The sequence below is a fragment of the Astatotilapia calliptera genome, chromosome 12 (genome assembly GCF_964374335.1).
Source record: "Astatotilapia calliptera chromosome 12, fAstCal68.1, whole genome shotgun sequence".
Taxonomy (NCBI): domain Eukaryota; kingdom Metazoa; phylum Chordata; class Actinopteri; order Cichliformes; family Cichlidae; genus Astatotilapia; species Astatotilapia calliptera.
The window spans coordinates 37,067,463-37,081,230 of record NC_137433.1 but is presented as its reverse complement, the minus strand read 5'-3'; the positions used below and the strand labels follow the sequence as shown (position 1 = coordinate 37,081,230).

General features: G+C 41.6%; 1 protein-coding gene across 1 annotated transcript in view; it reads right to left on the bottom strand.

Annotated features, from left to right (window-relative positions):
* Positions 1-13,768, bottom strand: part of LOC113033876 (protein unc-13 homolog B-like) — a 110,085-nt gene that overhangs the window by 50,950 nt on the left and 45,367 nt on the right. Inside the window, exons 9-12 of the mRNA XM_080308665.1 lie at positions 11,560-11,618; positions 11,186-11,243; positions 10,726-10,761; positions 10,108-10,300 (exon numbers count right to left, since the gene is read on the bottom strand). Of these exons, the coding sequence (XP_080164791.1) occupies positions 10,108-10,300; positions 10,726-10,761; positions 11,186-11,243; positions 11,560-11,618 (346 nt within the window). The remainder of the gene's footprint in view (positions 1-10,107; positions 10,301-10,725; positions 10,762-11,185; positions 11,244-11,559; positions 11,619-13,768) is intronic.

Sequence of the window (13,768 nt, the reverse complement as noted above, 5' to 3'; positions counted from 1 at the left end):
GCTTATTCATATCTGTTTGCTGGGCATTTGCATTTGAACTTCTTAAGTTACCAAGAGGTACTTCAGATGGGCTATCAACAACTAATGGTATGCCAACAGAATTATTTCGTAAAAATTCATGTGCACTTGGCTTGCTTCTTGTTAGTGGTAGAGCTTCAGAAAGAGTATCATTCGTTCCCACTTCTAGATGTGCCTCCTTAAATTTGGCAGAAGATTTAGAAGTCATGTCTAGTGTGGCCTTAACTGCATTGGCTGGTGCTGTGGCTTGACAGAGTGTTTTGCCAGTTTCAAGAGATTCTGTAAACTGTCCAAGAAGAGGTCGCTGCCTTGGTAATGATATCCTCCTATCACCACATAAAGTCTCCTCTTTTGTGTTAGAAGATCTTATTTGAATCGTTCCAACAGTAAGAGGAAGCTTTTTCTCAACAGGAACGGAATTAGTATACTCTATTGTTTGTTCCGTTGGCTCTTGAAATTCTGCCTTATTTGACAAGTCAATGGATTCGTGACAACTGAGACTTTTGTCTGTCTTTTCAGAAGGTAATGTTTTTCTCTTTGTCAGTGGCAGTGCCTCACAGATAGGAACAGTTGGCACAACAGTTTGCTGAGTCTGCTGGGTTGTTTTCTTTTTAGACATATCTAATGTAGGTTTAATTGAGTTTGCTGGTGAAGTGTTCTTCTGATATTGCTCAGCTGTTCCATTAGACTGATAAGGAGGAGTTGTGGATATCTGTGGGCTCAGCTGCATTTGCAGGCCCACACCAACAGAGCAATTTGGTTGTGGTTCCTGAGTAGCTACTTGTTTTCTGAAAATTGGGCTTAATAGTGGTGAGGTACATACAGGTTGTGCTGATTTCATTTTTGCAGTTTGTTTAAGACCACTATTGAGGCCAGAGGCTTTACTAGAAACATCAGTAACTGAAGAGCTAACACTACTGTGAGAACTCTCTGACAATTTGGAGGTAGAAGACGGCTTGGGTGAATTGTCTGCTTCAACTTTAGTGCAGTTTGTCTCAGTCATTATATGGGTACTCTGAGAGCCTGGGAGCTTTTGGATATGAACTACAGAAGTTACATGGCTGGTTGTAACTTCTGGCCTGGACAATCTTCTCTCTGATTTCTTGTGAGGATCAGCATGCCTGTGATCAGTCTGAGAACATGTTGGACTTTGCTGTAATGTGTTCATAGTGCCATATTCTGAATCAGGCCATTCAACTTCATCTTCCTCAGTTTGTTTGGTAAGATCTACAGCAATGGTAGTCTGGCCAGTCAAGTCAGTGTTCGCCTGAGTATCAATGGACTGTTTCTCTTTGAATCTTTTTAACTTGTACTTTGTGAAGTCAACAACTTCAATTCTCTGTGCAGACTTTACTCTGTCATCGGTTGCACCTTTTTGTTTGACATTTTTGATTTGTTTCATTGTGGCAGAACAGTCTATGACTTTATTGCATATTTGAGAGCTGGCAGTGGTTAAAAGTGATGTCCGATTTCTATTGTAAAGGTAAGCTTCACTGTATGTATCCGAGCTGTCATTTAAAATATGTAACTGGGGTGTAAGTTGCTGAGAGGATTTTTGTGGTTGATTTTGAGACAGGGAAGCACTTTCATCAGTTGCTAAAGAACTGTTCACGTTGCTAATGCTAGACATCCCAGTGACTGTGATTTGATTTGGTTGTGATAATACTCTGGGTCTCTCTGCTTGAGAGGGCTGTCTTGCAAGCCTATGTCGCTGTGGTGAAACTGAAGGTACAGCTGAGGTAGATGTCGTGGATGAAATCTTAATAGAAACTGCCTGTGATGGAGATGCTGCAGAGCTGACACCTGTACTAACAGCTGGTGGTGTCGGGAGTTTCCTTCCTGAATGCACAGGTCCTGGTATTTTTTGAGCTGATGGGCTCCCTGAAAGAATCCTTGATGTCTCTGAAACCTTGTTAGACACTGGTGGTGATGTAGCAGGTGTTGATGACTGTATTCCAGTTTTACTTGTATCAGTCTTGGAAGGCCTTTTAACAGCTTCTCCAGCAGCTGAAACTATAGAGCTTGACTTTTGTCTTGGTGGTTCTGCAAGTACATCCTCTGCAGGTGCAATCCTGATTTCAGGAATTTGGGAGTGTCTATTTGGAAAGATTTGTGTTGAACGATACCTTGGAGAATGTGCTGATGAGGTTGTATTTACATCTGCTATTGCCTGATTCTTCCAATATGGCCCTCCATGTCCACCTTTCAGTGACTTTAAAGTCATATCAGCGGCCTCTATTGGTTCCTCTTGATGGTCATGAGTATTTTGTAACGATTCTACATTGATCTTTTTTAGCTTGTACACAGAAAAGTCTACAGGTTGTTCTGCTTGGGAAGATAGCGATTCCTGAAACATTTGAGAAAAGCTTTCCAAATTCATGTTCATTATTTTCTCACCCTTTTTGAGTGCAGAGGTTAGGTTCACAGGAGCATCAGAAAGAACTAACCCATTCTGCTGGTCACCTTGAATCCAGAAGCCTTCATTTTCAGTGTAAAAGGGGATTTTAAAACCACAAAGGGTAACTTTATCCCTTTCTTTTTGTTTCAGAATTTTAGCAATATTTTCAGTGATATTTCCAAGAGCTTGTACATCCTCCGGTGTAGCACAGGCATAGAGATGTTTACCAGCTCTGTCAGTTAAAAGAGAATAAATGTAATCCTCATTTGTATAGACATAATATCCACAGTCCCCAGCCTCAGCTGGCCACCACAGCCCTTGTTCCAATAGTAAAAGCCATTGTTGATACCACTCAGAGTCCTTAAATAGCATTTGTTCTTCTGCATCTCCTGTAATGCCTGCAGATCTGCTTAAATCCAGGGCACCACGTCTTAAATCCATTGGACCCTTTTTTGTGGCAAGTTGTTTTAAAAACTCAGTTGCTGATTTCAAATCAAAGTCTTTATCTTTTAAATGACTAACAGTAGTTTCTTCCACCATTTTGCTAAATTCCTGTCCTCTGCATTCAGTGAGCGACTGGCATCTACTTAACTGGGTCTTTGTTTTTTCCGTAGACAGATTCAGCGCACTGCCTCTAACGATCCAAGGTTTAACATTTCCAGCAAGATTATTCAATTGGTCACAGCTACTCCAGGATTTGTTATCTCTGCAGCTCATGTCAAACAGAATAACATCTTCACCTGGCTCAAGGAAACGATTTCTGCTTCCAAAAAGCTGGGCAGCAGAATCCCTCCAAGGATGCGAGGGTACATTAAAGCCACTAATGTCCATTTCTTTAGGTTTCAAACATGTTTGATTCTCCCATTGAGGTGGTCTAACTGTAGGAGCCATATGCCCTTGGTATGTTTGGTAGCCTTCCTGGACTTGAGTTGCAAGGGATTCAGCAAGGATATAATCATTGAGTTGTTGCCACAAAAGAGCTTCAATAAGACACTGATGCTCATAGAGGTCTGGTGGAATAACACCATGCTCTGTAAAGTTGTATAAAAGATCCTTGTAACCATACTCATCTGCTGTTCCATACAAGAGACGTTGTATTTCCTCAAGATAACGTCGCGTTGGAGAAATTGTAGGATCTTGCAAGCCCTGAGAATGTGTGGCTTCTTTACAAGTCTCAACAGTGGAAGTGACTGGACTGCCACTCGTTAGAGTTGCTGTACTTGAATGGATATCCACCTTACTCTTTGGTAGTAAATGATCGAAGCAGCCTTTTTCATTTTCCTTTCCAGGAGCAGAAGTACTGTCATTGGTGCCTGTTTTTAAAATACTTGATAACAGACTAGGAGACCTGCTACTTGCGCTGGTTTTTTGTTCTTCCTTTCCAAGTTGAGGAGTAGATGGCTGCTGTGTTTTTGATGGTGATTCCTCAGTGGCACTAAAAAGGCTTTTGAGAAAACCTTTTTGAGATGTACTTTTTAAGTCCTTATCTTTATCTCCCACATCTTGGGAGGAATGCATTTCTACAGGTTTAGTTCTCTGAATCTGAGGTCGGCCCTGTCCTGTATGTGGCTGCTTTGGTTCCTGTATTTTCTGATCAGCAGGTGGGGGTGGCGACTGTTCCACAGTACCTGAAATTTTGTTTAAAATGCCAGAGAATAATCCCCCTGATTCAGACTGAGCTGGAGTTTGTCCAGGCTTATCAGATGGCTGACCTCCCTGTACAGGTTGAGGTGACGGTTGTTCCTGTGGTGCGCTGTCACCGGATGCAAGCTTAAGAAAACCTGAGAGCAAGCCTCCACTTTGACTCGGCTGCTGAGTTCCAGTTTGTTGAGAGCCTGTTTTACCAGATTGCTGCTGCTGTTGTTGCTGAGGTGATGTTTGACTGAACAGACCAGACAAAAATCCTCCTTGCTGACCTGTTTGAGATGACTGTTGACCTACAGGTTGGCTGGGTCCAGCTAAATTTGATTTATTGCCTTGTTGAGATGCAGTCTGTGGGGTGGGCTGTTGTGGTGCATTATCACTAGCAGCCAATTTATTAAAAAGCCCTGACAATAGTCCCCCCTGTTGTAGCTCTGGTGCAGAGGCAGCACTTTGCTGAGGTATTTGGTTTTGTCTCCGGAGAGGTTGTCTGTTACCTTGTTGTGGTTGCTGTTGGTTTCTACTGACAGGTGGCTGTTGCTGAGGTGGAGGAGTAGGACCTGTTGAAAATAACCCAGAGAAAAAGCCTCCCTGTTGACTAGATGCTTGTTGAGTAATGTTAGGCCCTGGTCTTTGTGCTTGTTGCTGTTCAGGTTGACTCCCCACTGTAGACTGTGGAGTAGCTGCATCTGTAATTTTGCTAAATAATCCACTGAGCATCCCTGCAGGACTACTGGGGGGTTGCTGTGGTGGGAGTTGGTTTTGCCGTTGTAGGTTTTGCCTATTGGTGGGTTGCTGAATGGGCTGGTTCCCAGGTTTGACAGTCCGCGACTGGTTTTGTGAGTGCTGGGTTTGGTTAGCTGGAGCAGAGTCTTGAGCTCCCATTCCAAAAAGACCAGAGAGGAAGCCACCTTGCTGAGGAGGATGTTCTTGCTGGGAACCAGTTTCTGGGAATTTTAGCAAACCTCCAAACAATCCACTAGGTTGTGGTGTTGTTCCTGTTTCTGTTGGAGGTGGTTTGGGGGGTGTTTGGTCTGTCTGTTGCTGCTGTTTGCTTGGTTTCTGGTCTGAGACTGCAGGCTGTTTTAGCTGTGGGTCAGATGGAGTCCCTCCTGACAAAATCCCTGCTGACTGAGTAGGAGTCATCCCTTGGCTCAAGTTTTGATCAGATCCTTCCATTTTTGCTTTATGGTCAGCCACTTCTGGTTGTAACTCATGGCTAGCAAGATTTGGTTGAGACCCAGACACTGTGTCTGTGGCTTTTTTTAAGATCCCAGATAACAGTCCTACAGATGATGGCTGAGCAGAAGTAGGCTGTTCTTGCTTTGGAGTTGAAATTTGACTAGATTGTCCTCCTGGTAAAGTGGATGAGGACTGATTCGTAGAAGCAGAGACATCAGAGGCAAATTTTAAAAATCCAGACAACAGTCCTCCTGACTGTTGTGTGGCAGACGTTTGCTGTGTTTGGGGAGAAGACTGGGAAGGTGGTGAAAATAGACCTGAGAACAGCCCACCCTGTTGAGACTGAGTGTTTCCTCCTTCAATTTTCATTACAGAAGAATCAGAATCAGTTGATCCAAGTTTCAACAATCCAGAAAGAAATCCTTGAGTCTGTGAGGCTTCTGGTTGCGATTCATCTTGTTCCACAGATTTGGGAGGACTTTGGTTTTTAGATGTCGCAGTTGATTCAGACTGAACATCTGGCTTGGACTGGGAATCTTTTTCAGATGACATTTGCTCTTGGCACAAAGGTTCTGTTTTGCAAACGGTGCCCTCTGTGATATCAGACACTATTTGTTCAGTTTGGTCAGTAGGTTTGGTTAATATCACGGTGGGAGTCATTTGTTGCTTCATGGTTTCCTTAGCTGGTTCATTTGGGGTTACTTTAAAAAGGTTTGAAAACCACCCAGTTTCTGTGTTTCCTTTGGGTAAACTTTCAAGAAGTGCTGCACGACTTGGAGAGGGTGTTCTTGTAGGGGTTGGGGTTGGACTCTTTGGCGTGGCACTGGCATCTTCACCAGATGCAAACTTAAGAATCCCTGATAGCATGCCCCCTTCTGCCTTTGGTGGGGCTGTTGTTGTGGAAATATTTTCTGAGAAAAATGGAAGTTTGAGTTTGGTACCTAAAAATGACTCATCTGCAGGCTTGGTGTCACTCTGCTGGGAACTTTCTGGAGGAGTTGTTGACATTAGTGAAGAAAGAGACTTTTTAAAAGGACTGAAAAATCCTGCTTCCTCTGAACTGCTTTCAGGTTTTGGTTCAGGTACTGGTGAAGATTTTCTTTGCTGAACATCAGGTAGTTCACCAGAGGACTCTGTCTCTGGAAGAAGCTCTACTGATCCACTACCAGTTTCTTGGAAAAGCTCGATTGATCCACTTCCTGTATCTGACAAAAGATCAACTGATCCACTGCCAGAGCCTGTTCTCATTTCACCTGATAATTGCCGGTCTGTTTGTGATCCCTCTCTAATAGTACTCACCGTTTTGTTTACAGGGCCTTGCTGGGAGTCATTGATTGGAGCAGATGCACTTCTTTGCTCTGATGGCTGAGGTGATGGGTCTCTAGATGGTGGTGCACTAGAAAAAAGTCTCAAAGGACTAAGTCTTCCTAACATGGATTCAAAACCAGATGTAGCTTGTTTAGAACCGCTTCCTTGTGAATCTGTACTAAGTGTCGCCGTCTGACTGGCGTCAGCTTGCTGGTTGGATTCGGAAGATTGAAATGGCAAAAGAGACTGAAGGGAAAACTTTTTTTCTGATGTGGGTTCCTGAGAGGCAGGTGGAACTATAGCTACGGGTGGGGAAGTACCACCACTTTTGGGAATAAATGAAAGCAGCTTTGAAATGCCCGACTCAGGTTGGGGTGATGATTGAGAGGTAGGTGGTTCTGTGGCAGTAGCACCAGAGGTTTCTGTGACTTCAGTATTCGCTTTGGGGATCAAAGAGAGAAGTTTTGAAATACCAGAGTCTGCTTGGGTTGGTTGGGGAGATGGAGTTGTACCAGTAGCATCTCCCTCAGTGGCAGGCTTTGATCCTGTTATTGTACTAAACAATGAACTCATTGCATTCTTTACTCCAGCTATGCCCTGTTCAACAGCACTATCCTCCTTAGTATCAACTTTGACATCGTCATTACTACTCTCTTTAGGTTGCACAACTTTAGCATCAGTTGGCAGTGCTGGGAGTTTTCGTCTAACTGGTTTAGGCATTGATTCGTAGTTGCTGATCTCCTCTTCTTTTACAGCTAAGTATTCCGACACTGAGTGAACTAAACTCTTTAGTTCATCCATTGGATCTATATATTCTTCACCTGGTTCCTTCACCGGCGACAACATAGGATCTTGTCCATGACTTGACCTCCTTTTACTTGAAAAGTCTTCTCCGTAAGGCGGCATATACTTGCCAGGGTAGTAATAACTTTCATATTCATAGCAAGTATCTCCCTCAGTGAATGTCAGGTCATCTAATTCCTCCTCAGAGCCAAAGGAATACTGCATCTCATCTGAACCAACTGAGTTATATTCCCCTCTCTCCCTGATCCTTTCAGCCTCTTCCCGAGCAGCTTCCTCCTCACGAAAAGCTGCATAGTTCTCAAGTGTGTCTTCTAAAGCAGTTTTGGCCCACAGTCTAGTTTTGAAAAGTAGACTCTCTCTATCTGACAGCTGTCGTAGCTGTTTAGCAGAGGGTATTATATCAATTTCAGGAGGTGACGATTCATCCTCAAAGCTGCCGGCTTCCTTGTAGACTAACCGCACTTCTCCACTGCCGAAGGCACGCCTCCGTCTGTGTGTCCTGCCATCCAGCTCCAGCAAGTCCTCTGGGAAATGTGCATCACATTCCACTGTCTGATAGAATCTGCTGACTCTGGACTCGGATGGACTGTCACTAATTTTATAGATGATGCTTTTGTCCTCATCCTCCCACATTTTCTGCTCAGCATCCAAGTAATCGTCCAAGACACCAGAGTCAGGCACTTTGTATTTACTCTCCCAGTCCTCCACACCCATACCTGAATCAACAGGGATTATTTTTACTCCACCCTTACTGTTTGATTTCCTAAAAATAAAGTTAAAAGTACCAAGTGGGAAGCAGCAGAGGACGATGCAAAGAAAAAAGAAAGAAAAAGATATTAAGCATTAGACATGAACCAAAAGCAACAGATCATGCAGAAAAGAAAAGCACTGTAGAATACCTGTGTAGTAAAAAAGAAAACAAAAGACAAGAAATACAGACAGAGGAAAAAGTATGTGATAGTGTGCAAATTTTCATGGTCCAATTTTTTTGTCAGAAAGTTATGCTTTGACATATGTCAGTTGTGATTGAGAAGTTTTCTATTTTCGCAAAACAAGTTGGGTATAATGGCTTTTCTCCGATTTTGGCAATACATTATATAAAAAAATATTGGTTTCCCATGGCAACACACTCTTTAAATAGAGTAAAAAATAAAACAGTGTGCATCTTATGAGCTACAACACTCATAAAAACCTTTCCTGATTTCAACCTTCAGTGATCTGCCTTTCAAGGTCACCTTATTGTGCGCCTCTGGACTAGTTCCAGTGTAGCTGCCATTTATAGGTCACTCTGTGGAAGTCCTGCGATCACTATTTGCTCATGCACATTTGCATTTCCATCATAGAATTCAAACAAACATCTGTGTCAAGGGTCATTACAGGTGAGGAGAGCTGTCTACAATGTGGACGCAAAATAGCACAGTCAGGTCAGGAGGTCAGATACACAACAAAAGACATGCTAGGATTTGTGTGTGTGTGTAATTCACAGGGTTATGCACCCTCAATTTGTCCTTCATTGTGCCACTGTCAGCTTGGCTTTCTACTGTGACATGCTGAGGCATCCATGGGGAGACATTTGATGAAAACAAAATTAACTGTGGTGCTTTCATGAATGCCGCAGCAACACCATCTTCAATCATCACTGCTGTACTTGCTATAATTTCTTTCCTAGATTTTTGTCCTCTTTCCCAAATTGATATTCAAGTCAGTGGGACGCCTTTTGAGAGAGCGGTGGAGATGCATCTGAAGTCGGAGTGGTCAGAGAGAGATTTAATTGAAAGGGCTACCATTCATTTATATCAGATTTGGCTTTTGATTTTGATCTTAGGCGGTGAGTTACTCAAACATAAAAATGTTCAATCAATTAGACTTAACATACTTCAGTAAAAAAGTTTTGACAGAAGACAGTATTTTTATATATGCAGTGAGAGCATAGTTCACTCAAAAAGTGCCACTTCTGCTATCAAACTGTTGCCATTTAAAACAGGAGGGTAAAACATAAGGCCTGGGGCCCAGAATCAGCTCAGCAAAAATTCAAATCTGGCCCACTTGATGTCTTTGGAAAATGTAGAGAAGGGCATAGACTTTAGACTTTTCATTACAAAAGAAATGAAATAATAAAGAATCAAATTACAGAAAAGTTCCTATTTTTCACTTCGTCTACTAGTGAAATGTTTTTATTGTGCGTCCACAGTAAAACGAATAAATAAAACAGGACAATTTCTGTCTAAATTTCTAAAAGCTTGTTCTTTATAATTACAGGATAATCTGCACAATGAGCTATTAAGAAGTTATTCTGTAATTTTACACATTAATTTCTTATAATTTAAGACCAAAAAGTTGTGCTGATGGATGACTTTCATTAACTAAAGCAGCACATCATTTATCATGCAAAAATAAATAAATAAATGAAAAATAATTGAGATGTACTGTTAAAATCCCACATGTCAGGGATTACATGCGCACTTAAACAACTTTACCGACAGAAAAGGGACGTTTCACTGGTCCAGCCCAGTTAAGATCTAAGCCCTGTTTTAAAAACATTAATAAAGGATTCTTAACTATTATTAATATTAACTAAATCACTAAAACCAAAGGCACAAGGAAGAGTAGTGGATTAGTGTGAATAATTCATTTAGAATTATTTACTAGCTTTAAACTGTATTTGGAGGCAAAGAGTGACCATGAAAATATTAACCTCTAGCAGTGCTGCAGTGATGTGCTTGCTTATGAGTATTTTTAAGTGAGCATATATTTACCTGGGCCCCCTCATTTCTAGCTCATAGCTATGCACAGAGTCAGACTCCTTTGACAGTGTTTGATGTTGAACCCTGCGCATCATGGGATACTGATGCACTGAGGAATTTGTTTGGGAAGTGTTGTGGAAGGGTGGAGGTTTGTTTCCAGTTTCACTGTCCCAGTCGTCCACTGCACTGTCATGGTCATCAAAAGCTGGGTGGAAGACAACAAAAACACAGTAAAGAATAAGATCATGTCCACCCTCTGCAGAATGCTGCCTGCACTTAGAGCACAGCCAAACAATGAAAATATCTGAGTAAATGGCTCCCTCTTGGGGTAACAGGCATGTATTACAAAGTGAAGGAAGTTAAAGCCCAAAATGATGGGAAATGATGGGATATGTTTGCTAGAAAACATATCAAAGTGCCACATAACAAAACAACATGCCAACAAATGAGGGATTCGCATTTTATATTTTGACCAAAAGAATTCAAGATTTTTAAATTTCATTTACAGCAATCGTAAAGAATAAAGAGCTAACATGCAGTGGTACTTGTTTTCAGTAGGCACCATCCATACCATGCAGTCATAGACAGAAAATACAAGTGACAGAGGGGAGGAAACACCGCCATACGTACTCTGTTGGTCACTCCATCCAAAATAACTCCAACTGCCTGGTGGCATGGAGGCAAAAATTAAACTTTGTTACTGCAGAACGAAGCCAGTAAGTGTTACTGATGATGGCCGAATGAGAGTGTAACATGGTACTGAACACATCCAAAGAGAGATGGATGAGAACTACGTGAAGAAACGCGGTGAAGACGAAAATGAAGTAATGTGATGACTGAGTTAAATCACACAAAAACAGCAAAACAGAAAAAAGTATTTACAGTCAGTAAGTTCATATCCGTGTACAAGTAACTACAAATTTATACTTTATTATTTTATACTTTGACTACTTATTATTATCAGGCGGTGAAACGGCTTCACACCCAAAATCCAGCAGAATTTCTCACAGAAGCTGAAAATTATATCTCCGCTCATCTTACACAGAGTGAGATGACTTTGTCCAAATCAAAGTGAAAGTTTAATACTTACAGCACTGGGAAGGCACAGATGGCATTCTTCTTCTCTGGCCCTCATCTTGTGATGGATACTGCAAAGATTAAACAAAACATAGAGGAGAATTAGAAGCATTAAGATATCAAAGAAATGCCTTTATTGGAATATGGGCTTGTCACTGCAGTTCCTATAAACCCCCTGCTACTGTTTCCCATGTTATGTCAGTAGGTGGAAGCAGAGCAGCAAAACAAAGTGCCACGTCACTGAGAAGCTCACACAGTGTGAAACAATATGATATTAAAGCACACAGAGTTTGTAGATAAAAACTCAAGCATCAATTACTCAATATCTCTAACAGCTGATTAATATATAACACAGTAACAGGAAAACAGAATATGCAGTGAAGTTACCTCATTATGTATCCGCTCCAGTTTGCTGGTCCAGTACTGAGCCTCGTCTTCGGGAATGTCTGGATAAACGTATGGGACAGAAGAAATATGGAGTGAGTTAAAATAGTGACAGGCGATTACAAGGTGGTGAAAAAGAACGTGTGGAAGAAATACAGGTGCATGGAAAAGGGGAATTTAGGATTAAATACATAACGGGAGATGACAGAATATGAGGCAAAGTGCAGAAAGAAATGAAGGACCATTTCTTTAGCTCCACCCTTCCATCATTTGCCACTCCTCCATGCTCCCTGCCCCATCCCATCCTATTCTGTCTGCAGGTTGATGAGGTTTCCTTTCAGGGGCCTAAAGGTTCTTCCCAAAGAAAAGGGAGTAGCAGAAGAAAAAAACTTAAGCATAAGAGGAAATGTGAAAGAGCAGTCGTCTCTGCTGTGGTTCCCCAAGAAAAAATAACCAAATAATATTTCAGCTTATGTTTCAGCAAAATCTTGTACAAGCAGATTTATGGCCATACTATCGAGAAAATTATCTAGATCCTCATACTCATATATACTCATATTTCATGCCTGGGTTTCTAAATGTTAATTTTTATCAAAATAATTTTAAATGTTAGTAACTGGGTAATTGCCTTGTAGATGATATCACACTCATTGGCTGCAAAAACATATCTTTAAACTAAATTCTATTCATCTGAAATTGAATCATCAATCGGACTTCAATCTATGAACAAACTACAGGCGATAGCTTTAAAATATATGATGCATGAGATTCATTTCACAAAGTCTGTCAATCTGTGCCAAAACAGTAAAATCATTACAGAAAACCTGTTAGACCACAGCTAGAATTCAAAGAAATGCGTCAGTGTGGCTCTTTGGCTTAACCATTGTTCAGTGGTATAGCGGCTCAGGGGTGATGCCTTTTCTTAAGAAGAAAGCTGTTAAACGGTGATTCAGACTTTGCACAATGACTTTTCTGCAGAATACAGTTAAAATTCCAACAATTACACCTTTCTTCTCTGCACTTTCAAACTTTGCAGACCAGTTTTCACCCACAAGCTGAGTGTGCGTTACAAGAATGTTGAATTAGCCATGATCAGGACCTGGTGGCAATTTTATGTTTGTTGGATGTAAAAGAAAGTGGATTACTAGATTACTCTGAAAACGAAGAAACATTGTCAGACAGGATTTGAATTTCATCTTCCATTATCCACATTCACTTGGCAAGGCGAAAAATCTGCAGAGCTACCTGGTGTGGCGACAACAGAGTAGCTGGAAGTAGCTTCATAACAATTCAATCAAGCAGTGAAAAGGTCACAAAATCCCAGCACTGTAATTCACATATGTCTGGTCAATGTTCAAGTATCAATGCAAACTGCAGCAGTCAAGTTTCAGTCAGTGCTGCAGCAGGTTTCACATGTCTGCTTCACCTCACATCCCTGCATCTCACCCCGCGGCCTCCCCTCAGCTCAAGCTGTCTCACCGAGCAGCTGTGCGTTACGATTTAAAAACTTTGAGGCATTTGTCAATGTGTTTTCTAGATGATATGTTGTGCTAACTGATGAAAAATAGAACTAATCACTGATTAGAACCTACGTTGTTAACTGCAGGTCACATACCTTCTCCTGTTTTTGAGGATTTATCAAAAATAGAAACTCTCCATCTTTTTTTAAGTTGAGCAGACATGAACCACAGTTCCACTGTTGACAAACAGTGAAGGTGGACGGAAAATGGCAGCTCAAGAAGACACACTTCAGACAGCTTCTTGAGATTAATAGCTTGCAGAGGAAACAAACTGTTCCCACAGTTACGTTGCTATTTCAGTCAGAACACTGATAGTGGGGAAAAAATTATTTCCATTTGCAGTAATTTACATTCGTATTTACGGCTCTGTTTAGAGCACACATTCCTGCTGTCCAGTGTGCACACGTGGAAGTGTGGAGGCAGCAAAACCCCAGCATAGAGCAGAGCTCAGTGACAACAGATATGATGTTAATTGGGTTACATGCAGCACTGGGAGGAGGAGGTGGGTAACAATGCGGTCTGCAGATGCAGAACTACTGTGGGCATGCTAACATCAAAAGTGCCCCATATATGAAATCTACCAGCTGGATGGTCACAACAGGATCAACTGCTGATCTGCCAGCTTTGCTTGGTGACTGCACTCCAGAAATAAAAACAGCAATTAGGACAACAGCAGAGCACGCACTCCAGCC